The 27,019-nt window shown below is 37.1% G+C and overlaps 1 protein-coding gene across 7 annotated transcripts in view; it reads left to right on the top strand.

The window, feature by feature from the left end:
* The window catches only part of KIAA0825 (KIAA0825 ortholog), a 396,162-nt gene that overhangs the window by 114,344 nt on the left and 254,799 nt on the right, over positions 1-27,019 (top strand). For all 7 annotated transcript variants that reach the window (XM_032403994.1, XM_032403995.1, XM_032403993.1 and 4 more), the window contains 7 exons: positions 104-198; positions 3,426-3,653; positions 5,315-5,580; positions 6,996-7,146; positions 11,441-11,631; positions 14,170-14,352; positions 25,177-25,287. In XM_032403994.1, the coding sequence (XP_032259885.1) occupies positions 104-198; positions 3,426-3,653; positions 5,315-5,580; positions 6,996-7,146; positions 11,441-11,631; positions 14,170-14,352; positions 25,177-25,287 (1,225 nt within the window). The remainder of the gene's footprint in view (positions 1-103; positions 199-3,425; positions 3,654-5,314; positions 5,581-6,995; positions 7,147-11,440; positions 11,632-14,169; positions 14,353-25,176; positions 25,288-27,019) is intronic.

Below are 27,019 nucleotides of genomic sequence, written 5' to 3' on the forward strand. Positions count from 1 at the left end.
AGCCGAAGGCAGCCGCTTAACAACTGAGCCACCCAGGCACCCATGGTGTGGTTTGTTTTTCTTAATGTATGTTTGTGTGTTTGTTTTCTTTTCTCTTGCGTAGGAATTTTGGATCCATCCAGTCAAGAAGTTGTAATAGAGAAACCTAGAGCAAGTGAAACCAGAGTTCCTTCAGAGCAATTGCTACCGGTGAAAGAGGTGAATGAGGAAAAAAGTGTGGTAGTTTTTTACTCATATAAAACAGTATCATATGTCTATAAATCCATTATGAATCAACATGTGTTGAATTTTACCCTTTGCCACTAAAGAAAAATATTCCTGGTTGAAAAGCTTATAGGTTTTGGCAAAAATTGAATTTACTTGGGACACCGCTCTCTTGCACAGTGTATTTCCTGGAAGAAGTAGGGCACTGCAAGTGAAGAAATCTGTGTTCTTATCCCAATTCACCGTCTACACTTTGAGAATTTGGGCTGTATGTAATTGTTGAAAGTGAGAAAATGGACATTAGAAAGGCAAGGAAAGAGGAAAGAATAGCTTGAACTGGTCTCTTATTTTAGAGTGCTTATCAATAATCCACTGGTCTCTGCCTGTTCTCAGATCCATTACTACTCTTCCCCTGCTCTGCTTTGTGTTATAGAGAACTAGCCTTCCAGGATTCTGGGAAGTTTGGGCCCATGGAAGGCAGTGATGGAGAACTGGAGGGTGGATAGAGAGAAACCAGAGTATTTCTTTCCCTCTTTCTGTTTTAGGAAACATCTCTAGTAGTAGCTGTGACTCTCATCTCCTCCATGGACCCTGATCTCAACACACAGCTCCACCTGTCATGTCTGCATTACCTTTAACTTAGACTGGTGGCCCCAGGAACCACACTCCCATATACAGTCCCTTTTCTTGTTCCTCCAGCCCTAAAAGTGGCAGTGGCTTCCTACTCTCTTCATATCTGTCTTGCTTCATATCTCATGTTCGGCTCCTCAAAATTCCATCACTTTAGTAACTAACACCCTACATTAAAATTCTTCCTTTTGAAATACCTAGCATGGTTTCTGTTTTCTGAATGGATCTTGACTGATATAGCAGGTAAACATTTAAAAGGGCAAAAAACGGGCGCCTGGGTGGCTCAGTTGGTTAACCGTCTGCCTTCAGCTCAGGTCATGATCCCAGGGTCCTGGATCCCAGGGTCCTGGGATCGAGCCCCACATCAGGCTCCCTGCTCAGCGGGGAGCCTGCTGGAGCCTGCCTCTCCCTCTCCCTCTGCTGCTCCCCCTGCTTGTGCTCTTTCACTCTCTCTGTCAAATAAATAAATAGAATCTTTAAAAAGAAATTTAAAAAAATAAAAGGGCAAAAAAACCCCAGAGTTTTAACAGTTTCAATATAGAAAGGAAGGGACATAATAGGGAAAATGGAAAGTTATATATTATGCCTTAGCCAAAAATCAGTGTAGGTATTAAGAAATTAGCTTTAGGTAATAGAAGAAGGGCATTCAGTAGGTATCTGTTTTGTGCACAGAACAGAAAGCCACATTATTTCCTCTTTCTTCTTGGATCAACTAGTAAACGTTCTCTATTCTAACTGGATATGTGTGATGCCAAACATCAGATGGGAAGAGTAGAAGTAGGCAAGTAGTAGTTCATGAAAACAGCCTTCTAGGAGTTGATTTGAGTAGTAAAAGTTTCCAGTTTTCTTTTTAAGAGCACCTGTTAATGTGCTTGGTTTTCTGTATTTTGAAAAGAGAATTCAGATGGGTCAAGATATTGTAATCACATATAAATTACCACAGGCAAAGGTAATCATCATTGCACAAAATACAGAATTGTCACTGAGGTCATGGCAATTAATGGCAATTTTCACCAGAACATATTTCCTTGATTGATTGAATGAATGAATGAATGATTTTAATGAGTAGACATGCCCTGGTGGGGAGAACAAGAAGCAGAGTTTTGTTGTTGTTTTTAATTTTCATGGAGGTAAGTTCCTTTTTACATTTCTATCATAAATGGGTCCCAAGAAAATACTGTTAGGGCAGAGGACTATACCTGTGGCCCTTCTGAAGTTTCATTTATAAGGAAGGAGATTGTATGAGCTGAGTAGTTTCAATTATTAACTAATTTTTATGTAAAAATAAGATGAGAAATGTGTTTTCAGGCCCTATGATGTTAAAGGTCCAAATATACTTTAGAAAGAAATACACATACATAATTATATATGTACATAATTATATATGTAATGAAAATGAGAGCTACTTTTTTATTATAGATTTTGATTTTAGATTTGATTATTGATTATAGTCATAGAATTATATAGAATTTCAGCTCTAGAAGATGAATCATCTTTATTACTTCATACAATATATACAGAAAGCACTAAATAAATGCTGACTGGAATGTATGTATAGGAAAAGTAAGCTAATGATCATAATCTCGGTGATTTTAGACTGAGACAAACCATAGAAATCATTCAAAATCAGCTCTTTTACTTTTCTGACCAAAAAACTGAGATCCAGAAAAATAAGTAATTCAGTCAGGCATATTGAGCCTAGGGTCCTCTGAAGTTGGAGTAGGTGTATTATTACAGTAAGCAAGATTACATTGAAACAGGGAAAATTTAATGCTAAGCCTGTGTTCACCTACTACCTGTAATTTTTTAGTACTTAAGAGAACATTAGAGGACTTGGGGATAATATACATTCATAATTATATTGAGCCCAGGACCCAAGAAAAAAAGAAGACAAAACACCACCAGCCTCCATTCCCTGCAGCCTCTCCCACTCCCCCAACACAGAGCAATGCAGATAATTTTAATTCCTCATTTCTTGGAACAAAAGTAGTGCTGCTTACCAATTTGTGGGTGAAGAAACTGAGTAAAATTCTAAAGAAGTAAAGCTCTAGAAAGGTGCCTTGATGTAATTTCTCTGAGGAATTTCTTGTTGCTCTTTTTTGGCTTGTCTGGATTTCTGAGAGTGAAAAAGAAATAAAAAATTGAATATTAAATCCTGTCTTATGTTGCAATACTTGTTAACAATAAACTACAAAAAAGACTATAAAAATCTAATTTAGGCTTTATTAAATCTATTGAATTTAAAGGTTGCTTTATGTGATAAACAGTAAATGTAACTTTTAACTCTCATAAAGATAGTTTTATTGAACTATATTTAAAAGATTAAATTTTGAAAAAAGTTTTTGATTAAACCCACTGATGAATTAAAATGAAATGCCAGTATATTACTCTGTATAAAGAATACACATGTTTTTGTATATTGCTTTATTCACTGGGTAATATTTTTCAGGTTGTAAGAATGGTTTTTGCCATTTACCAAAGAATACCTATATTCAAATGCTGAAAGAAAGTAATAATTTTATATCTATAACAATATGAACACTTGTTGCTGAGTTAAGATTAATATAACTTCATATAAATTTATATTTCAGGCTATTTCACTAGATTTTGCTTGGCGAAGTGCATTTAAAGAAGTGTCTCTTCCTGTGGCACAGTGTATAACAACAGCAATTGAAGATTTTTCCACAAAAATTCTCCAACAGGAACAGAATGAAAGGTCTTTGGCTGTAACCTATGCTATGACCCTTGTAAATGTGCAGCAAGTTTGGCAAGACAGTCATGTGGTTCCTGAGGAGGATCAACCAAAGAAAATTGCAAAGGCAAGTGTCAAATAAAATCCTTTCAAATTGTCGACTGGCATAATGAGATTTTTTTTTTTTTTTAATATAAGACATTGCGGGGCACCTGGGTGGCTCAGTTGATTGAGCATCTGACTCTTGGTTTTGGCTTCAGTCATGATCTCATGGGTGGTGGGATCGAATCCTGCGACGGACTCCGCGCTCAGTGGGGAGTCTGCTTGAAGATTCTCTCCCTCTGTCCCTCCCCCACCACTTATATTCACTCTCTTCCTCTCTCTCAAATAAATAAAATAAATCTTAAAAAAAATATATAAGACATTGCAAAGGGAACCTATAGAACAATTGTAGAGTCTCTTGGCAAATACTTGGTATTTAACTCAGTACCAGATTTCTTCTCTGGTGTCCATGGGCCACAGCCACTGCTAGCAAAAAAGACTGAAACCTGTGGCCAACTTGTTGCTCCATGAGTCTGAGGCCTCTAAAGCAGACGCTTCTGTGACTTCATGGGGAACTGGGAAAACTGCTTGTTTGGGCTATACCTTTGAATGATTTCTCCCAAAAAATTGAGGAGGTTGAAGGAATTACTGTCTTTTATTGGTCTAGGCAACTTTTAAATCTTTATTTACACGCCAATGCACATTCTATTTCGTTAGCATCTGTCTTGCATCTTTATTTGTGCCTTGAGAGTCACAGAGCATACTGAGAAAATAGGAAGTAATTACGCAAATAAATGAATGCAGTTACTCAGTATTAAGCCCACAATGAGTTCAGCAACTTACGACTGGAATGTTTTTAAAAGAGCATTCTTGGGGTGCCTGGGTGGCTCAGTCAGGTAAGCCTTCGGCTTAGGTCATGATCCCAGGGTCAAGATCAAGCCCCACATGGGGTTCCCTGCTCAGTGGAGAGTCTGCCTCTCTTTCTCCATCTGCCTCTCCCCCAGCTCATATTCTCTCTCTTTCAAATAAATAAATAAAATCTTTTTTTTTTTTTTTTTAAAGAGCATTCTTAAAGATGGCCTCCTTATTTGGCTACTGCCAACCTGAGGCTCTAGAACATTCCCCTGGGAAGACTGTTGGCAAATTGGGAGTGCAGGCTACTATTGCCTTCCCATCCCTCATACTTCCTTTGCCACTGAGAAAGATTAGATTGATAATAACGACTGAAAAGCCAAGAACATCACTTCTGAAAGTTGCTGACTCCTTACCAATAAGAAGATGCCATGTGATATTGTTTCTGATGCTTCTAGATTATTTAAAATAAATCGATAGACCTTATGTATAGGTGGTGATTAATAAGAAGATACTTTATGAAAATTCAACAAAGAAACTAGAATAAGTTCGAAAATAATACAGATTAATATCAAGGATACGTGTTTTCCAAGTTCTGTTAACTACAGATAAAGCATTGTCATGTATAGCCATTTCATGAGTTTTTCATAGTTTCGGTCTGGAGAGCATAAGTTTTGAAGGTTATATATAGAGAAGCATCCTTTTGGTATTTCCTTATTGACATAAAACATTTAACTTTCTACAAGAAACTGAGAAATTGATTATTATAACGTTGTGTCATTATATTTATGCTTGATGCCAACTTCATTATTTAGGAATTTGGCTCCCCTGTACATAAATTACACGGTGCTGTCAGAGTACAAATAACTCAGTGCTACATTTATTTCTCCCTAGTTTTGTTCTGACATCATGGAAAAACTTGACACAATGCTTCCACTGGCTCTGGCATGCAGAGATGATTCTTTCCAGGAAATTAGAGCAAACTTTGTGGAGGCCTGTTGTAAAGTGGCAACAGCTGTCCTGGCGAGACTGCAAGAGAGAGGCAAGGAGTTTCCTGCCAAAGCACCCCTGACAAACTTACACACGTTGCTCTCCACAGCCATCTATGTCTTCCAGCATTTTACGCAGTACGATGATTTGATGAAAGAAAATACTAAGAAGTGAGTGTCATTTACATTAAGTTGATGGCCATGCTTAAAGGAACGTGTAATCTTTGGATATCACTGGAGTGAAATTTTGATGATAATATTTGAGAAGGAGAAAAGTATAATGAACATGGTGAATTATGTTCATTTGTCTTAACTTGAACATGTCAAAAAGGTGGAGCATGGGATCGATTAAACCAGATACATAGCTTAGGAAGAAAGACAGCTATTCTTTCTAAGGCCTATTCCAGAGAGAAACCCATACATTTTCCATATTCTGATCGGGAGCAGCGATTTTCTGCATGCTATTGATGACCTGACCAAACAGACCCTCCCGTTTTGTAAGGCACACCACACTGACTACCCTGGAAAGGAAAACTAAGCTTGTTTTTGTCCCTTGTATACAAGTTGTGAAATAGGCACTTCTCTCTCTTGTTTCTAAGCAAACAGGATGTTAGGACTTACATAGAGAATAAATGCATTTTCCGTCTGTTCTATTGACCAACGTAAACATATTTCAAAGCATCCGTATAGTAATAAGCTGTCCTTAATATTTGAGCAGAAAGCATCTGGCAGTCTTACTTCTCATGTATTTGTAGTCTAAAAAGACTGTATATTTTCTGGAAATAGGATAAAGATGACCACATGGTCTTTCCAGTGACCGTTGTACCCTCTAGGAGACAGCACAGCCTCTTGCAAAGGACCACGTGGACCTGGCTTTCCGGCCCGAGTCCGACAATCTCTGCGGTATTCCTGACGCAGCATTTGTAGTCCCTTGGTTAGGAGAGAAAGCATAAGAAGGTGTGATATAAATAACTAAAGATAAAAGTAAAATAAATTTGGCTTGATGCAGAATATAGCTCTGATATTTCTTTAATTCCCGTAAGTAGTCAGATACGGTGACTCATACTTGAATTAATAAACAAAATGTGCCAGGAATCACAGTATTTCTGCAGAATATTTTAAAACAGTTTATGAGATAATTGACATCTACAAAATTACAATTTTTAAAACAAAAAGAGTGTGTTTGTGGGACGTGTGATAGCTTCATAAAAGTTAGTTCTGACAAATGCATGTTGTTCTCTATAATAACGATACCCTAATGCCTAAATAATGCACTGATCTCTAATAATAGGCTTACAAAGAATACTTTTATTTTTGAATGATGTATTGACAATGCAGTTTGTCTCAAGTTGAAGTGCATATTTGTGGAACAGCAGATGTACGTTTTCAAAGGACTTGCAAAACAAAGACCGGCTTTTTTTTTTTTTTTTTTCTTTTTGGAAAGTGAATGTGGATGCAGACGTCAGCATTAGGAGGAAATGAATGATTGATATCTAATAATCAAAACCATTTGTAGTACTGGGGATTGTTACCGTCTACTGCACAGGCCTTAAATCTCTGTCTCTTTGATCATTCCCTCTGAACAGACCCGTATTCCTGGTGCCTGTCCAAAGATACCAGGAATTCATCAACACTCTCCAGTTTCAGGTTACGGACTACTGCGTCAGAGTTTGTGCTACAAGCATTTTACAGGATTCTGAGAGCCACCACTGGGATGACTACAAAGCTTTTTATGAGGTGTGAAGTTAAGTTTACTATCCCTCCTTTTTACACAAATATGTTTTACTGCCTACCTGCTTTCTGGCTAATTAGAAACATGAGCTTGGCATTACTAACACACGAAGGCTGTTAGGATAATATTTTTTAAATATTGAATTTGTACTTAGGAGAAACACTTTTTAAAAACCTGAAAGAGCTAGACATCAGAGCTCTCCTTCTGCTTAAAAGTAAAAATAACTTAATTTGAGCTGCAGCATGTGCTATCTAAGTTGGAATATAACGGGATACAATGAAAAGTCAAAGAGATTATGCCAAAATGCTACAACTTCATATTTTTCTCCAAAGGGACCGGTTGTGGGTATTCCTGCACTTTTTTTTTTTCTTATTGTATTTGTTTTAGCTAAATGTCTTTTCTTAAGCCACTTTGTTCTTTGTACATATTTTTTTGCCCTCTCGTTGTATGTTCTTATGAAGGTGCTTTAAGACCCATCTGATCATTTATAGCTTCCCTATTTTCATTTAGCCCATGTTTTGAAATCCCAAATTTCCACTAAATTAAAGCCTAATGATTCCCAGTACAACCAAACTCAGGACCAATTAAAATTAGTCATCATCAGGCTTCATCAGTTTTCCTTCCCCTCAAGCCCATTGATTATCCATAAGCCCCATTATTTAAAATTCCTTGAAGTTGATTTCAGGGCAGGGTGAAACATTTATAATATCTTAATAAAACATAATCAGGGTTTTTAAAAAAATTCATCAGTCAAGCCCAACTTCATTAGCTTTCCCAATTTGCCCTTTCCTCGGGATCAAAGCTTATGATTCTTGTTTTTCCTGACAGTCCTGATCGCCATGGAGTACTGGGAAAAACAGAGTGGAGTATTATTCTGTGGGGTCACTCTTGTCAACTCCCTGACGCCCAAGGTTCCTGTGACTCTGTTTATGCCGAAGTTATTATCATAATAAATGTTGCCATAACAGAGAAAGATAGCTCAGAAGCTCTCTTAAAGGACTTTCCACTTTTTTCTGAGGCCATTTCATCCCTCCTTTAGAGGCCCTTCCCAGATAGTTTTTCTCTTTGCGAGAGCATTCATGTAGGGTTTTCCAAACCTGACGTACTTCAAACAGCAGTGAGCAGAACAAGCGCAAGAAGGTGGTGGTGCCAGGGTACCACGGGCAGACTGAGATAAGAGCAAAAGTACTAGTCTTCCCCTCTTTCGGCAGCAGCCCAGTCTCCTTATTTGCCTTGAGGTAAACAGATTGAAAATGAGTCCACCTCCGGTTTCAAACTATTTCAATATGTCAGTGCACTAATGAGCAATTTTATACGATGTTTTCATTAAGGCACAGGTATCATTTCACTCTGTGTCCAACATCGGGGTATTATGTCTTCTCTCATGCAAATCGGGAGCTGGAAGAGTTGTACAGTATAAATAATAAGTGGATACATTGAGAACCTGTTATTGAAGTTACCAAGTATTAAAAAAAAAACAACAACAACAAATTACCATGTAACATGCAGCTCTTAGAACTTATGACAAGGGTTTAGCTTCAAAGAGAGAAATAACGAGATAGTTACCCTGTGATTACATGGTACTGTAGCTTCCATATACTTACATGGTCAGTGGTTACAATTTAATTGCAGAGTTAGTGGTTGTTATTTATGCTCAGGAAAATAAAGTGATACTGCTTTCCTATTTACCAAAAATAAGAAACTTCTAAAAATAGCACAAATTTTAAACTGTTTTGACAACCAGAGTACTTTACAATGGTTTTATCCCGTTTACTGCACCCTTTTCTTCTCTCCCCATCATTCCAACTGATTTGTGAAACAGGACTAGTATGTTTTTGGCAGGGCCGTTTTGAGAGGAAAGGAGATGAAATCTGCCTGATTGGAAGCGAAGGGTGGGATAGAGATCTCAGGGGAGCCTATCGCCATGTGCAGAGGGTAGTAAGGAAATAGTGAAAGAACTTACAAGATATGAAGGAATATTTGCTAGTGTTTTGTGATATCAGCTGAGCCCTAGATACATTATTTCCCTTTTCTAAACTATCAGGTTGAGAGAGTCAGAGAGTTCGTATCTCTCTGATGAGGTGCTGGTCAGATGGCACGTGGGTATTCAGCTTACATGTTTAAAATTAAGCTTTTAGTATAGTTGACATCTGCTCAATTTTAGCAACTTGTGTTTTCCAATAGTCAAAGAATAAAGAATTGTCTGTTCAAAGATAATATTGAATGGCTTCTATAATAAAGCCCAGCTGCTTGTTTCCTGATATATAATCTAAATAAAAGCTCACATCTGTTTACATTATAGTGGGTCTATAAAAATAACAGATGTTTACTAGCGGAATACTTTTGAAATGACAACAAATAGAGAAACAGGTCAGAAAAATAAATGAATCACATTTAGTTTAATGAAAACCCTTGCATACATTACAGTTACACACACTTTGAAGAGAATTGTGAGGAAGGATGACCAATTTGGAATATTTTTAAGTAAACACGAAGTTTATATTTTAAAAAGTCTCAAAATAAGTATTTTTCACATTCAGGGAAAGAAATCTGCATGCCTCATTACTTTTGTTTTCTCGTTTATTGATAACTATTAAGGAAATTGATTTGTATTTTGAAAAGTATGAGAAATCATGTTGGCCACGTTATTAAAAGCACCCGTCCATTACCATGGAGAGAGTTAGTGTAAATCATTCATACTCGTCATTACATCAGCTGGGGCAATTTTGCTTTAGTTAACATACAACGCAAAAAGTATGACAAAATCAAGCTTTAAAACTCCTTTCTTACTTCAGGAAATTTTAAAAAGCGTTCCTTATCACAGAACACACAGCAAAGAAAGTATAAGAAACTCTAATTTTGCTACTTTCACATGAATTTTGTAATTTTTTTTCTTAAACAGTTTTGATATATGTCTAGTCCAGAACTCAGAAGTGGTCAAAACCCCCTCCTTTGAATCTGACTCTTGGACATTTTGATGCTCTAGTTTCCCACCCAAGTATACCAGTTCTACTCGTTTATAAACTCCATTTGAAAGTCAATAGAAATTGACCATAAATTATTCTTACAGTGACTACCAAAGATTTTAGCAACCAGAGAAATTATCAGAAGAACAGTATGTAAAGAAAATACTGATAGGCATATCTGCATGAGAAACTATCAACTTTTGCTATAAAAGAACAGATTTTTTTTTAATGATGTTTGAGAACTATCAGTAGTGGGCAAAGCAGGAATTTTAAGTCAAAGAGGATTGCTTAGAGATAAAATGCGAAGTTTTGCTCATTGAATTTTTGATATGGTACCAATCAGGGTTAATACTTGAAAAACACATCCTATTCTTCCTATTTCAAGTAGTTTTTTTTAAACTGCTTTGAGGAAAATGAGGTCAAATGACTAGCATACCTCCCTGAGAGCCTGTTAACTCATTAATGCTTGTAAATCAGTTGAGGCCACCTTCTCATTTCTGCCTGTTCCCACTGGCCTTAGCTGCTCTTGGGTCTTCCTCTGTGGTCAGGGAGAATTTGGTACCCACAGAAGAGGTCTGTAGGGGGTGGAAAGGAAGGAGAATCTGGCCCCTTGGGTCTGTAAGGGGTGGAAAGGAAGGAGAATCTGGCCCCTTGGAAGTATGAAGTACTGTAAAAATGCTAAGAAATGATAACATCTGCCTAAGCTTTACAAACTCTTATAAAATCAGACCATTATAGTATCTGTGTCTAGCATGGTTATTAAAACCCCATGAATGAAGTAGCCTAATGTAATAATCTTTAATAGTTACCCATCCCCCCCTTGGTTTCATGCATGTTGGTATGTGGTATGTAAGTTTATCTTTATTCCTGTCATTTCATTATAATGTGAAATCTCAAACATAATTTATAAGAATGACCTCCATGATGGTAGTAGTCTCAGAAAAATATACATACTTAATTTAAATTATTAAAATTTAATTTTAGAAGAACCAGCCCACTATCTTAAACCAGCATGACTTGTATGGCAACTGTAGAGCTGATTGCTTAAAATAAATTTTAAACTCCAGGCTAGGAGTAGGTAAATCAAGATATGCTGGGTTAAAAGCCTATGGCCTGGATTTGTACTAGAATATCTGGTCTTGTAATTGAAATAAAACATATGTTCCTTTGTCAATAAGGATGTTTTACATCTTGTCAAAAATCTTTCTTGGTCATTGAGTGTGTCAGACTCTCCAGCTATTTCCTTTCAGCCTGAACTAATTATGTTCATAGGAAGCAAACTGACATTTTGGAAGATGTGAGTCTATTGTTTAATGTGTGGTGGTTTTGCCAGGGGGAAAGATGCTCCTTCTCACTCCAGATGTGGCATTATTTCTTCTGTGCTCTTCATCACGATCTCTGGACCATTCTGCCCCCTAAGTTAGCCCAGGTGATCCTAACAGAAGTGCTGGAGAAATCTTTGGGTCTACTGGCCTCCAGATATGCTCGGGCCCATCCCAGTTACAAGCGAACGCCACAGATCAGGTAACTGAAGTTGTGAAAACCATTGCTTTTCAAGAAAACTTTTTCATCAACTGGTATAAAGCAGAATGTAATTCTGAATCTCATGACATAACTCCTTGTATATTTAACATGTTTCTAACATCTGAAAGGAAATCGTATTCAACTCTCCTGAGATACTTAAGTGGAAATGTGGAACTTCAATCAAAATAACTTTGCTTTTTTCTCTTCTTAAAACTGTATGTAGAACCCACTTGTTTCTAAAAAAAAAAAAAAAAAATGATTCAAGATGTATTACAGTCTAAGACATTTATATACAAAGGTTATTAAATAAGATAAAGAGGGAAAATTGAGGCCTGAAATGGAGTAGGAAGCAGCAGTGCTGTGATTGGGCAGTTAATTTGACTTTGAAATTCTAGGCAACCAGGGGATTTTAGTTTTTCTTTTTGTTTTTAAGCTTTTAAATAGTGTAGTTTAGGGCGCCTGGGTGGCTCAGTCATTAGGCGTCTGCCTTCGTCTCAGGTCATGGTCCCAGGGTCCTGGGATCGAACCCCGCATCGGGCTCCCTGCTCCGCGGGAAGCCTGCTTCTCCCTCTCCCGCTCCCCCTGCTTGTGTTCCCTCTCTCGCTGTATGTCTCTCTCTCTGTCAGATAAATAAATAAAATCTTCAAATAAATAAATAAATAAATAGTGTAGTTTATCTTCATAAGGAAACTCCTTTGTCTAATAATTTTTCTTCTTGATATATTCTAATTACTTCTTTCTTTTTCTCCTTTATTGTTTTCCTTTCTTTCCATCATGTATTACTAAAAACCAGTGCAGTAAAATGGGGACTCACAGACAAAGAGGTGCAGCAGTCACTGGGTGTTAATGACTAAACTGTAGTCCAGGTCTATGAGGCATCTAGGCGATGGCTACAAAAATGTGCCTAAAAGACTACAACAGTCCAGACAAAGAAAAGGCTTTTGTTTTATAAATATTCTCACTGATGTGATTAAGATCTGTCTTTTCTTCAGATATATATTAGGAAGAAACTAAAGACACCAGAGGCTTTTTTTTTGGCAGTAGGAATCATTTCCTGATCATGTTCTTGTAAACCATGCTGCATTTGAAGGGTATTTAGGTCCTGCTACGGTGTTTCATAAATATGGTATTTTGCAAAGGCTGTTTTGAATTACTGACCAAGCATTTTTTTTTTTAAATCATTGAACTCAGAAGAATAGATGGAAAGTTTTTTCTGAGAGCAAAAAGTACCTTCATTCTTTTTCTGTGTAGCTTAAATCTCTTTTGACTATGAGGTGGCAAGTCATTATGAGATGTTTGTGAAATCAGATTTACTGGGTAGTATGTTTAATTAACTGTACTATAGAGACTTTTGGTTTATGTTTTCTGGGTGGTTACATAAAAATGCCATGAAAAGCTAGAGTTATTTCTTATAGTTTTTTAAAGAAAAATAATTTTATTTGATTAATACTAAACACACTGTTACTGTGGAAATCAGTGTGTGTGTATGTGTGTGTGTGTACATATATCTTGGATTTGTAACTGTTTAATTAACTATTAGAGCAAATGGATGCAAATTGCAGTTAAACCTTCCTAAAGGCAATTATTGATGTTTTTAGTATTCTGGTGGCCTCCAGCCATCATATGACCAAAACCATATATATCATATAATATGTGTTATATGTTAGTAATATATATATGAACTTATTTTATATATATGTATGTAATAAATAAATAAAAATAAATTTGAGGCCAAAGTCTCATTTTAAAAGATATTCATACTTATTTGTTTTCTTATCACTTCATGATTTCCATCATCTATTTCTTGAACACTGAATTTAAAAGAAAAAATTAACTGAGGTTTGTACAATTCAGTCATATACCAAAATAATCTTTAAACAGATCTTTGGGTCTCTGTTAAAACACAGGAAAGATAGAAACAAAGAAATGAGTTTATGAATAAGATTATAAAATACAACAAAGTTTCCACAAATTTATTCAATATTGAAAATTTTGGAAACTATAGTCTTCTCCATTTGTGCTTCTGGTCTCATTTTTTCTTCCTCTCCCATTTGCTGGGGAAACATGTTACCCAAACTTGTAACTTTCTTTTGGCAGCCTGTGCTTGGATAAGGAGAATTGTGCTCCTATCAAAATTTTACCTATCATATACATGTGGATAATAGCAAATTAACTTTTAATCTGGCTCCTCTTTTGCTGGACATAATTTCAAGGAAAATCTCTTGAGCTTCTTGAATAGTATCCTAATAATGCAAAATAAACCTTAAAAAAAAAAAAAAAAAAGAAAGAAAAGCACTCCTAAAACACTTCAGTATTATAGATAGACCTCACCATTCCTAAAGATAATGGTATATGAGTCATCTAACACCTGGAAACTCAAATGCTAAGCTTTGATTCTTTCTGTCTTTGATCTCTGAAGCTCTGGTATCTAACCAAATATTTCTATTCTTACATATGTTTAATATAAAAGATATGAAGGATAGTGTATATACCAAGCAGAAAAACAATTTAACATGATTTTCTTTTTCTTTCCAATAGACTTGATGTCACGACAATTTTAATATGCACTGAGAACATGTTATGGTCAGTTTGTCCATCTGTACAGAAGCTTTTGAATCCTCATGAGTATATAGATGATAAAATTTTTAAAATTCATACCCATTGTAATAATCTGTTCACAACATTAGTCATTTTGACTTCACCCTTAACTGAATTGTATCAGTAAGTATCAAACATATTTTCTTTTTAGCTATTGTGATATGTAAATAACGGGACTTAAAGTTATTTTCATACTACTTATTGAATTGTGTGAAGTAGCAAGTAGAAATATTTTGAAGTGCATTTTTGATATTGTGATTGGCGCTATTTTACAAAACGAGCTAATACTGTGTTATATCTCTATCGGTCAATCTTACTCAGATGATAAGGCCCCAGTAGGATCGGGATTACCTTGAGCTTCACTATTTGAGTTGTTTAAATGATTTTATTAATGGGTTGGTTATTTTCAATCACAGCTTGATACTTAATGAAGAAGAAAATCATATCTAATGGCTTTTTACTCTCTTAAAAATATTTTTTAGTTTTAATTTGATATAAAGTGCTTTGCTCTAATAGAAAAATTTTAAAAGTTGATGCCAAAATATTCCCAAATCTGGAAGAAACCTAATGTTTCCACACTGTCAGTTAATCTGGCATACATTTGCATTTTGAGTATTAGGCTGTAGTGTCTGAGCTAGTAATGGCAGGTGGCAATAGGAATAAGTAATTGCATTTTTATTTTCTGTCTATCCGTCTATTTACTTATTTATTTTTTAAGTAAACTCTGCGCCCAACATGGGGCTTGAACTCACGACTCCAAGATCAAGAGTCACGTGCTCTACTGACTAAATCAGCCCTGTGCCCCAGCAATTGTATTTTTTTGGAAAAGGAGATGGAAGTTTATTGAATTCAGTGCAAGGGAGAAGCAGGCGTAAGAGGAAAGGAGAGACTGTCTGCCAGGAAGCAGTGGTGGGGGGCTATAGTTAAGAGGAAGAGTGAGGAGGTATGGGAATGTATGCAGTTTTCCTTTTTTAGTACCTGTGCCAGGTTTTAAATAGCCCATTGGTCAGCTAGGGCCTATGGATATTTTGAGGTGGGTCATTAAAGAGCCTGTTTGCATTCAGCCCAGTGTTCACTGTGGGCCCTTTTACCTTACTCAGGTTTTCATTGCTCATGCCTGTTGCCTAACAGTGTCCTCCGCGTTCCCCTATGACAGATCAACAGTGATGGATCTTTGGCATTTGGGTGGAAGTCTCATCTTCAGTAGCTGCTTCATGCTGGACAGGGGGCACACTGTTCCTACCTAAATTTGTTGGTCCGTCATGGGTTCTGTGCAGGTATAGACCAGAGCATGGTATTATATTAACGTGCAGACAGGCGATTTGAGTGAAAATCCCTGGTGGGCAGGTCCATGGGATTTAGGGGGAGGGGATCCTCCGATGGTATGGGCTGGGATCCTTGTTGAACCATCATTCGTACAGAATTGTTGGATTCACTCAGACTCGTGAGAACGTTTTTTGCCTGTAGATCAAGATGGCAGCTGGATCCGAGGGAACAAAGAAAAAAAGGGGAGCCCGAAAGAAGCAAGGTGGCTGAGAGTCAGCCAGTGTCAGGAAAGGGTCCCAACCAAGTTGGTAATGTGTGTGGATTCACCCTGGATGAGCTGCCCCTACCAGTTGCGCCACATGTCGGGAATGGAGGCCTCAGAAGGGTGGAGTGGGAGAGGAGAGGAAAGGGGTCCTTCACCCTCACAGGCACCGGAGTCCAACCTCTTCACCCTCAGACCTTCAGACCACACTGAGGAGCCGCCCTGGCCAGAAATCTGTTGTGTGAGGCGTACTAGGGTTAGACAGCAGAAGAGCCAAAAACAGAAAGGAGAGGGAGAGCAGTGTCCCTCCAAAGGCAAGAGGGGAACTGGCTCCCTCTGGAGCTTCAGATCCTCACAGAGGAGTAATCTCTGCTGGTTACTCAGTTCCCCAAGGTCGTCAGTTCCCCAAGGAGTACTAGAGTCGATCCACTGGGGGAAAAGTCCTGAGAAAGTCCCAGAGAATCCAGGGAAAGTCCCAGGCCAGCAGAGTTTCCGGGTGAGGGCTACCAAATGTGGGGTGACCCCATCAGGTGAAAGAACTCACCCAAGGCAGAACAAAGGAGACAGAAGTTTATTAATACACTGGAAGGGAGTAGTGGGCAGGACAGCGAAGGAGAGACTCATCAATTGCATTTTTAAAATGTGGAAAGATTTTATGTAGTAAATAAGATTTAGAGAAATTAAAAATTTTGAACTACTTTTCTGGTTTATTTCCTTCAAATTGGTAATATTGTAGAAGACATTGAAGTAGATCTTATAATAAAACAATAATACAATTTTGTTTAAACTCTCCTCCAAAATAGTCACTTTATCTTGAAAGACTAGATAATTGCATATTCTTAGTTTCTTGGATAGGAAAAATTATGCATATTTCTATTTCTTAGGATAAATTCAGTAAAGTATTCCTTTCTGGAAGATTCTGGTAAGAGAAATATATAAATCTTGATTTTCAGTAAATTTTGAGACTTTTGTGTTAGAAATTCTCTGAGTAATTAACAAGTTTGATTTCAGTTTCCCTATAATTTTCACCCACTCTGACTTTTCAACAAACCCATTGTTTATAGATTGTTTCTTCTGGCAACGCTACCCTTGAGAACTAATTTTAGAAATGGAGAATTCTTTCAGAAAGGGGAGGAAATAGTGAGATAAATTGCCATAAGTTTGGGATTATATGCATAATAGTTCATAATCATAAAAAGCTCAAGGTCTGAAGCACATAATAAATCCTAAGAAACTCAACTGATTTACCATAGATGAAAAAATCGCTATGCTCTTAGTTCAACGGGTCATTTCATCTGAGAGGAAGGCCCTGTGAAAATCAGGAACAAAGTTGACAAATTTCATGGATTGGTCACGGTGAGCGATATTGAATTTCATGGTTTGTCACAGATGAATAGAAAAATTTTAACCCCCCCAATGCATTTGTAAAACAAATAAATTATTATCAAAGATTGCATATTTTAATAATAATAATGTAACATACATTCATTATTGTTAACCCATGACCTTTTGATACATTTTTTAACAACTATGCAAGTACTCAAATCTCTGTGATTTGTGCATTAGATACTGCAACTGTAACCTCATTCAACAAATTTAAATTGCTAATTTCAACCAGGATTACAGAACATTTTACACCAAGCACTGCCTCTGGTTTTTCTTAATATAAAACATAGATGGCTACATTGCTTTGAAGCATGAACAAAAAGTCTAGATACTTTCCTTTTTAATATTTCTCAGTTCATATAAATTTTCACAAATTGTATCCATTCATGTTGATTTAAATTTTATGATTGTTTTTCTAGAATATCAGTGCAGTCTTTGAAATGTATTTTGCTTTGTATTGATAAGCATGTTCTTCACCAAGTAGGAAAAAGTTGTACGTGTGTTACAAGAACCCTATTGATTTATTTAGCGTCCTGTTACAGCCAGGGTATGAGATTCTCATATTATTAGTATTTAGGGGAAAAAAGTGTATCTCTATTTCTCATTTAAAAATTAATAAAGAGGGCATGTACTGAATGGAGCACTGGGTGTTATACGCAAACAATGAACCATGGAACACTACATCAAAAACTAATGATGTAATGTATGGTGATTAACATAACATAATAAAAAAAAAAGAAAAAAATTAAACTGTATGCTTTGAGGAATTGGTGAAAAGTAACAATCAAATGTTGATAGTATTGAATTTTTTATAAACTGTACCTGACATTTGTCACTACATGTGATATTCCTTTTTTGAAGGTGACTGCCTTTCTTCCAAGTAGTTCTGACAGATGAACTGAATGCATTTTCCTTTCTGAGTTTAGTGTAGGATCACTAAATCCCAGGGCAGGCATACATGATTTTAAAATCTTTTCAGGAAGAATGAAACCTGTTTGCAAAAATGTGTGTTCTCTTTTAACTCTCCTTTGTAGATTTCTGTTAGAATGTTATAAAAGGAGTACATTAAGTTTGTCCTCGAGGGAATGAGACCTGCTGAAACATAAAATATTCACCATGTATTTTCCAAAATGCCGATTGCTTGTAGATCTTCCATCAAGGCAGTTAAAGTGCACATTGAGAAGCATCCTCGGTGCACATTCACACACATACTCAAGCATGGTTTCAGATGGTGCATTTTGCTTGTGTAGAATGTTAATTTTCATTTCTATATAGCAAATTAAAATTTAATTCTTCAAATTTTAGGTAAATGCAGTTTAGTTTCAATTCAATCAATGTTGTTGCCTCTCCAGCCCCTCTGATTAAGTACAGGGATTAAGCACAAGGGTTATAGCAGTGAGCAAGATAAATACCTGCCATCGAGTAAAGTCTAATAAAATTTCTAATGTTAAGATTAAATTTATTTACACACACACAGGCCCACTCTCCCCTGTGTCGCAACATTTAATAACATAGAAGAATTAATTTCAGTACAAGTGCCAACACACCAGGCAAGGGCCGGAGTCATCAGGTATGGGCCCGAATACTGACCAGCAGACCTATCTTGAGTTTCACTTGGTATCACTAGTATAGCTTTGAACAACTAGATTCCAAGGTATTTCAAAATATGCTGTGTCTATAGTTTGGTTTCAAACCAGCGCTGGGTATTTTGAGGTTATGGTCTTAGCCTGTTTATTTACTTATTTATTTTAAAATATTTCAACTGTCCCTCACAAAGCAGAGCATGGACTGAAATTTCACTTTTCATACTTCAAGAATGTCTGGCATGCTTTGAAAATAGGCGGTTCCTCAAAACGTTAAGCATAGAGTATGCTTATGTAAAATATTGAGCATATGGTCCTATGACCCAGCAGTTTTACTCTTAGGTATAGACCTAAATGAAGTAAAAACGTATGTCAGTACAAAGATTTGTATACAAGTGTTCATAGCAGCATTTTAATAGTAGCACAGAGTGAAAAAAACCCAAATGCCTATCAGCTGGTGAATGGATAAACAAAATGTAGCGTATCCATGTAGTGGAATATTATTCAGCCATAAAAAAAAAAAATTTGGAGTGCTGATAGATGCTACCTACCTCAACTCAGGACTGAACTTCAAAAGCATCATGTTAAGTTAAAAAAGCCAGACAAAAGAGAGTATATATTGTCCAGTTCACTTTACTAGAAATTTTCAAATAAATAATAAGAGACAAAAAGGAGATTGATTAGTGGTTGCCAGAGGCTGGGAGGAGAGAGAATGGGTAGTACCTGCTACTGGGTACAGGATCTCTTTGGAGGGTAATGAAAATGTTATAAAATGAGATAGTGGTGAAGGTTATGCAACTCTGAATATACCGGAAACCATTTGTTGTCAACTTAAAATGAGTACATTTTGTGGTATATGAATGAGATATCTTAATAAAGCTCTCAAAAAATGAATACGTACTGAATAGAAATAAAGATTTAAATAATTAAAATGTAAAAAAGAAATGGCAGAATATAAAATGATTCAGAAAGTAAAGTTAGTTGTTTTAGCCATTTTGTTTAGATTAAATGACTCCCTTTTGTCCCCTTCCTCTACACATTGCTTTTGAGGAAAATACCTATTTTTTTAAAAAACCTAAAATCAAACAGCCTTATATATGATTCTAATAATGTAAAACACTGGTGAAGAGTTAGTCATTGCCTTTGGAGAAGGCTTGTGCCCTGAATCTCTGACTAGCTGTTTCCTGCCCTCTCCTCTGAGATCAAGTCTTGCTAGGCCTGACCACCATATGTCCCGTTCTCTGTCTGCCCTTTGGCTGCATACCACCCAAGATTGCTCATCACAGATGGCCCCTGAAATTCATCCTCCTTTCCACTAAGGAAGGTCTGACAATACCTTCTATTCATTCTTTACTCTCTTTTTTTTAACCAGCGTCTGTTATGTACCTACAGTTAGTCCAAGCATTGTGCCAGTCCTTTTCTATCTTCAGATCATCATTTTCTAACCTCAAAGACTTATTGTCATCACGCTCTCAAGCCAGGGGGCAGGAGAAAAGTGGGGAGCCATATTTCTGAGTGTCTTACCTTAATTTCTCTTACTTAATGACATTCAGGAAATTACCTATAGTCCCAGGGGTGATGCTGGTTTATGAAAGCAAAACAATCACTTAGAATTGTGTTTAAAATGGTGAAGTAGATTGAACTTGGTTCTCTGTACATCTTTATGGTTAATTGTGATCAGAAAGGCTTGCATGTCCTCATTGTCTCAAGTATTCCAGCACTGTCCCAGGAGTTCAATTTCAAACTAATTCTACTTCTTCTGATGTTGTGGTCTTCTCTTGGTACTTTAGTTTATCGAGCACCTCCAACAGCTTAGGCTCCGTGGTAGACACAAGAGTGAGGCATCTGGCCTGGCCCCTCTGCCCCTTGGAATTTACATCCTTGGGCTGCTTCAACTCCATCCTGGAGGTTTGTTCCATTAGCATCATATTATGAGACACTGTTCTCCTGGGAGGGCAGCCAAAAGCAGGGCAGCACAAGAAAAGCATAAAACCCAGCTAGCTCTTTTTAGCTTATCAGTTGTTCTCACTTTTGATGTGTGTTGGATTTATTTCTTTCTAGCAGCAGCTGGCTACATAAGCTCAAAAAGTCAATGAGTTTTGTTAATGAAGAAGGGAAGGAAGGCAACATACTTGTACATCAGAGAACCACAAGAGACCGAATCTGGGGCAGAGGGCCCAAGTGGCATGCCGTGATGAGCACAGAGCCTGCATGATGCTAGTGACAGGGAAGGGGCAAGGGGCAGCTGAGGCTGGACGAAGGGCAGGGAATTTCCCCAAATCCCACTTTCCTCCCCTTAAGCAAAACGATCTTTACAGTCTGCTAATTTGGAAATGTGAGGAAATGTATTCTGCTTCAACCTATGGACAATTACTTATTTTTAAAAGAGTATTTAAATTTGCTCTATCAAAATTCTTTTCTGTCTTGCAGAAAATATAATTCTGTGGCTCTTACGATTGTTATTTTATTCTCCACTATGAATTATTTAGAACGCCCTCTCTTTTAAGTGTATACCAAAACATCATTAGAGGTTATCTAATAGCCAGCTCATCATTTCATTCCCCCAATGAGGCTTGTGGGCCAATTTTCACCCTGTTATACTCTCCAGAATAATGACACTAATTTGGGATCTTGCTGTGGAATTAAATGCTTATACAGATCCCACCCCCTCTGAGACCATAAACATCTGCCATAACATTTCTTATAGCCAAATAACCCTACTATTACCAGGATAACTGAGAAACCATGAGTGGAGTAAAAGAGTTTCGGTACTGGCAGAAATGTTCTGGGAAATATTGTATCGCCGGTAGTTTGTAGTCTTAAGAAATTTTGGCACCATTCCAAATAACCATCCCATTATTATTAAATTCTCCATTATTTTTTCTAATCTCAAGGATGAAATTGTAATTGGGCAACCATTTAGACTATGAGATAGTTGTAGACCTTCTTAAGAAGTATTTGCAACTGTTATCATACTGATAATATCTTACATATCTTGGTCCCTTATTAGGTGCCTGCACTTTGCTAGGACCTTTATATGCATGATCTCAATCATCACACTGACTATGTGAGGTGATTATTATTATTATTCCCATTTTTCCAAATGAGAAAACTGAAGCTGAATCAATTGTCAAGCAACATTACACATCCAGTAAAGAGCCCACCCAAGCTAAAATCTTAGTCTTTCTGGCTCCAGAGCTCCTGTGTATGCCCACGCACTGCCTCTGAATAGTCTTCAGTGACCCTACCCTTGGGCACGGAGCAGGCAGCAAAAGTAAATGTGAAAGGATCAGAGGTAGGTTAAGTCCTCAGAAGAAACAAGGCAAAATAAGGGCATAAAGAGGGATGAGGTGGTGAAATAAGAAATATCTTAGGCTGATCAGGGAAGACATTACAAGGTTTTGAGGTAGAACAGTCTAGAGAGCCAGCTGAACTTGACAGAGAATACATTCTAGCTAAGGTGTTTATTCTTGGAGAAATGAACTGCCCCCCCAGATAACTGGACAAATGGGACTTTACGCAAAGGGCTCACAGAAGTATGTGCCAAATTAGGCGGAGGCTAGGATACCTCAGCCTCCAGTCTCTGTTTGTCTCTCATGAAGCCCCTTATCTCTTGTCCCATCCTTTTCCCCCAGCCTGATTTCCTTTGAGATCTCCTTTCTTGCCAGACCCCTTGCTACATCTCCTCTCACGTGATACCAGCACCCTCCCTTCCTACCTCCCTTGCTAGTGCACATCCTACTCTCACTCTTTTGGCCTGTCTGTCCAGAGTTTGGAACACTGCTGGTGAGAGTCACTTAGCTGGCCTTTTGTACCTTCTGATAACGCCGCTCTTTGTCCTACTAGTGGGTGGCTTTCTCTCCAAAGCATCCTCCTCCACTTTAGCCAAACCCTCCACTTTGCCCCATCCCACTATTTGTTAGCAGATGGCCTTGCCCTGTACTTTCTGAGAAAACCTAGACCGTCATGAATGTACTTTAACTTCTCATTTCCATTTTAAATAATTATCTTGATCCTTACTCACCTCTAAATCCTTTGACAGTCAATGTGTCTCTTTTTCCAGCCAAAGTAGATCTTTTTCCTGCACTCTTAATCACATCTACTTCCTACTCCATGGCCATAGTCTTTTAAATATTCTTTCTTCTCTTCTGATTCTTTTCCCAAAGGCTCTTTTATATTAAAATTTTTCCTTTCTCTATTATTGTATTTCCCTTCTAAAGCAGTTTGTATTCAGTATCTCCATTTTGACACCTGTCATTCATTCCATGAACTGCAACTGCCCTCATCAGCTAAACAGCATGGGCCAGGTCATCCATGCCTATCCAGTCGCTAACTCCAATTTTTGTCCCTCCATGCAATTACCCTCTCTGCAGCTTTTATCACTATTGGCCATTTCTCCTCCCTTGGTTTCCCTAATATCACTTTGTCCTGGCTCTTTGCCTACATTTTAAATTATTCCTTCTTGGTTTCATTTGAGTGCTTCTCTTTCTCACCTCACCCTTTAAATGTTGGTGTGTTCTAGAGCTCTGTTCTTAACCATCTTTTCCTCTTACACTCTTTCTTTGGGTGAATTCACCCATCCCCATGGTTTTGCCATTATGACTTCCACATTAATATCTTCCACCCAGATATCTCTTATACAGGCTACATTAGCAAATCCAAATTTCTTTTGGATGTCTCTCTTTGGATGTACTTCAAATGCCTGCAGCTCCCTCAGCCTACCTGAAACTAAGTAAAATACCTGCGAGTCCTCCCAGGTTTCTCTCAACCCTTAACCCTTCTCCTTTCTACCTTCTCCCTTGTGCCATCTCCAACCCCATGTCTTTAGGGAGTTAATTCTATTAATTTTATGTTTATGTTTTATATATTTGCCTCCTACCTATTTCTCCTTTGCTTCTTACTTTGGTTAGGATGTTGTCCTCTTCTGTCTGGTCTACTGAAATATCATGTCATTATCCCTGTTACCCTAGCCTTGATCCCTCCAGATCGCTCCACACTGTTGCACAAGTGCAATATATTTTTCTAAAATATAAAATAGCTGATATAATTCCCGTGCTATAAACTCTTCAGCAATTCCCCATTGCTGGCATGAAGTCCAAACTCCTTATGAAAGCATATCGCGGTATCCTGACCCAGGCTTCTGCTTAGTTCACACAGTGTAATGTAGGGATTGAAAACATGACAGCCTCATTTTGAGGCATATTTAAGAAATTTTGTTCTTTCTGAAATTTAGTAAGAAAAAAATGGCTTTCAAAGAAGAGATATATTAAAAGTCTAAAAAATATTGAAGTATATTTGATTATAGTAGGTGTACTACTTGGCAAGACAAACTGGGGAGGGACAGGTCACATTTGGAAAATGTGAGACTACAAGAAGCAGGATATGGAATGAAAAGATCAGAATGGGTTTTCAAAATGGAATTCTGTTCTACATATATTTAAAAGATGCTGTTGCTCCTGTACTATATATAAAGAGAGATCGTACCACTTCAAACAATTCCATTTCTAAAATGTTCCCAGTTGTTACTCTTAACTCCATGTAGACAAATATAGTCTCCTGTTATGATAAAAATTTTATTAGCCAAGCTGTCTACTAAAGATTTTGTGTAGAAAATTCTTTCTTATTACCTCAAGATTTATTGTTGAATTTGGGCCAACCTAGAAAAATGTTACAGTCACTTCTCCAAAGATAATTGTAGACCAGATATTCTGGCCAAATTGTTCTAATTTTGAAATCATAGTCATATATTTTACAGTTAAATTCTTCTTTATAAGCCCTCTGTAGGCTCTTAGGAGCATATAAAATTAATCATAAATTCTCATTAATTGTTTAGTATTTATAAATCACTTTAAAGAATAAGGAGAGGTAGCTTTATGCTAAACATTTCTACAGTAATGAAGCAAATATGACAAAATATTGGCATTTATTTGATCCAGGTTGAAGAGATGATATAAATGGTATTTACTGTCCTATTCTTTATTCATTTATTTTTGACAAATTTTATAATGGTAGTTTTTACCTAATAGTGGTATTGTCATACTTTTCCAAGTGTAAGGGTTACGGTATAGGGGCCTCTGGGTTACCTATTAACATAGATCCCAAGTGGATGGGTGCATTGTCCATTCTAGTTAGTGCAGTACCATTTTGTGTAAAATCATGAACTTCGAGGGGTGCCAGGGGTGGCTCTGTCGGTTAAGCACCCAACTCTTGATTTCAAGTCAGGTCATGATCTCAGGGTCATGAGATCAAGCCTGGGGCTCCGTGCTGAATGTGGAGTTTGCTTAACATTCTCTCTCTGCCCCTATCCCCAATCACATGTGCTCTCTAAAAAAAAAAAAACAAAAAACAAACAAACATTAACTTCAAATACTCAGTGAAAATAAAAAGTCTGATGGTCTTCATGGTTAATGTTTCCTGTGTATTCTGAAATAATTCTTTTATTTCCCCCAGGACTTTTCAGCATGGCATAGATGATTCTGCTTCAGATTCCATAAAACCATTTTTCAAGCAACCGTTACATTGGTTTTCTTGCATATCACATTTCTACCCTTCTTTACTCAGGTGAGAACCTCTGAATGCCTCACTATGTATAATTCTATGATCCCTTTAAAGTTTAATAGAAACTTTTATCCATGGAGGTAAATGCATCTCACAAAAAGAACTTACAATTTTTATAGTATGCAGGTAAGTAAAAAGTATTACTTCTCTTTTTATTAGCTCAAGAATCCAATATACAAGCTTCATAATCATTCTGCTAACTTATAGCTTTAGTGTTGTAATGGAAAACGTGAATTTTTGGAATTTAGTTCTATTTTAGCTAATTGCTTAGTCATTTTAAACTTCTTCCTTCTTGATCTATGATGGGGATTTGACAGTTCTCCAACTAATTATTAAAAAAAAAAAAAGAGCAGGGGCGCCTGGTTGGCTCAGATGGTTAAGCATCTGCCTTTGACTCAGGTCATGATCCCAGGGTCCTGGGATCGAGTCCCGCATTGGGCTCTCTGCTCCTTGGGAGCCTGCTTCTCCCTCTGCATCTCTCTCTCTCTGTCTCTCATGAATAAATAAATAAAATCTTTAAAAAAAAAAAAAGAGCAAAACTGGGTAATTTATGGAACAAACTAGAGCCTTAGGTAAAAGTTGAGAGAGAGTAAACTTTAAAAAATTATGAATAGGGTCTTTCACTTTTATTATTTAATAAACGGCATTTAAGCATAAGAAAAATCATTTAAAACATGAAATATACTTGCAGAATAATCTGACGACATTTTGTGGCATTATATAGAATGTCAGTTTGATTCTTTGCTGAATATATCATTGGAAAGTACCTTTCCTTGGTATCTGTGAATAAATACATCATGTATAGCTGAAGGAGATACTGTTAATTCCCATACATTCTTTTTTTTTTTTTTAAATATTTATTTATTTGAGAGAGAATGAGATAGAGAGCATGAGAGGGGGGAGGGTCAGAGGGAGAAGCAGACTCCCTGCTGAGCAAGGAGCCCGATGCGGGACTCGATCCTGGGACTCCAGGATCATGACCTGAGCCGAAGGCAGTCGCTTAACCAACTGAGCCACCCAGGCGCCCAATTCCCATACATTCTTGATTCATCTTGGAAGTACACTATCAGTGATTTCACTCTCTAAATTGAGTGACTGTCTCTCACTCTTGAGGAACAGGAGTCCTACCCATAAATAGAGGTTGTGTAAACCTCTACACAGAATCTCCATAAACACAAGAAGTAAATCTTGTTTATCTACTAAGTCGCTATCTCCATATAGGAAATGGGGATGTTGTCAGTGACACCTAGACCCTACCTTCAAGGACCTTAGTGTATTGTTGTTACTTCACTTACAAATAAAACATTTTCACCATCTTTGATGAATTTCTTATGATCGATTCCTAGAAACAGAATACCCTCAATACCCTGTCATCTCAGTACCCAGCAGCTTGCATGTAAATAGTCTCATGGCATTGAGAATTAAATAGCTGACTTTTTAATACTCATTGTTGCAAAAATAAGAAATTAAACAACTGAATCTTTTACAGTGTGAATTAAACAAACCAAAAATCTGTATCCCAAATTTCTCAACCTATTTGGTCTCCGTGTTTTCAGAGTTGCTTTAATCTATTAGTATTACTACTTTCATCGTCGTCTATAACCATTAAGATTATCCCCATTCATGGGAATGCAGGCTGGTGCAGCCACTCTGGAAAACAGTGTGGAGGTTCCTCAAAAAGTTGAAAATAGAGCTACCATATGATCCAGCAATTGCACTACTGGGTATTTACCCC

This window comes from Phoca vitulina, unplaced genomic scaffold (assembly GCF_004348235.1).
Source record: "Phoca vitulina isolate PV1807 unplaced genomic scaffold, GSC_HSeal_1.0 scaffold6, whole genome shotgun sequence".
NCBI classification, from domain to species: domain Eukaryota; kingdom Metazoa; phylum Chordata; class Mammalia; order Carnivora; family Phocidae; genus Phoca; species Phoca vitulina.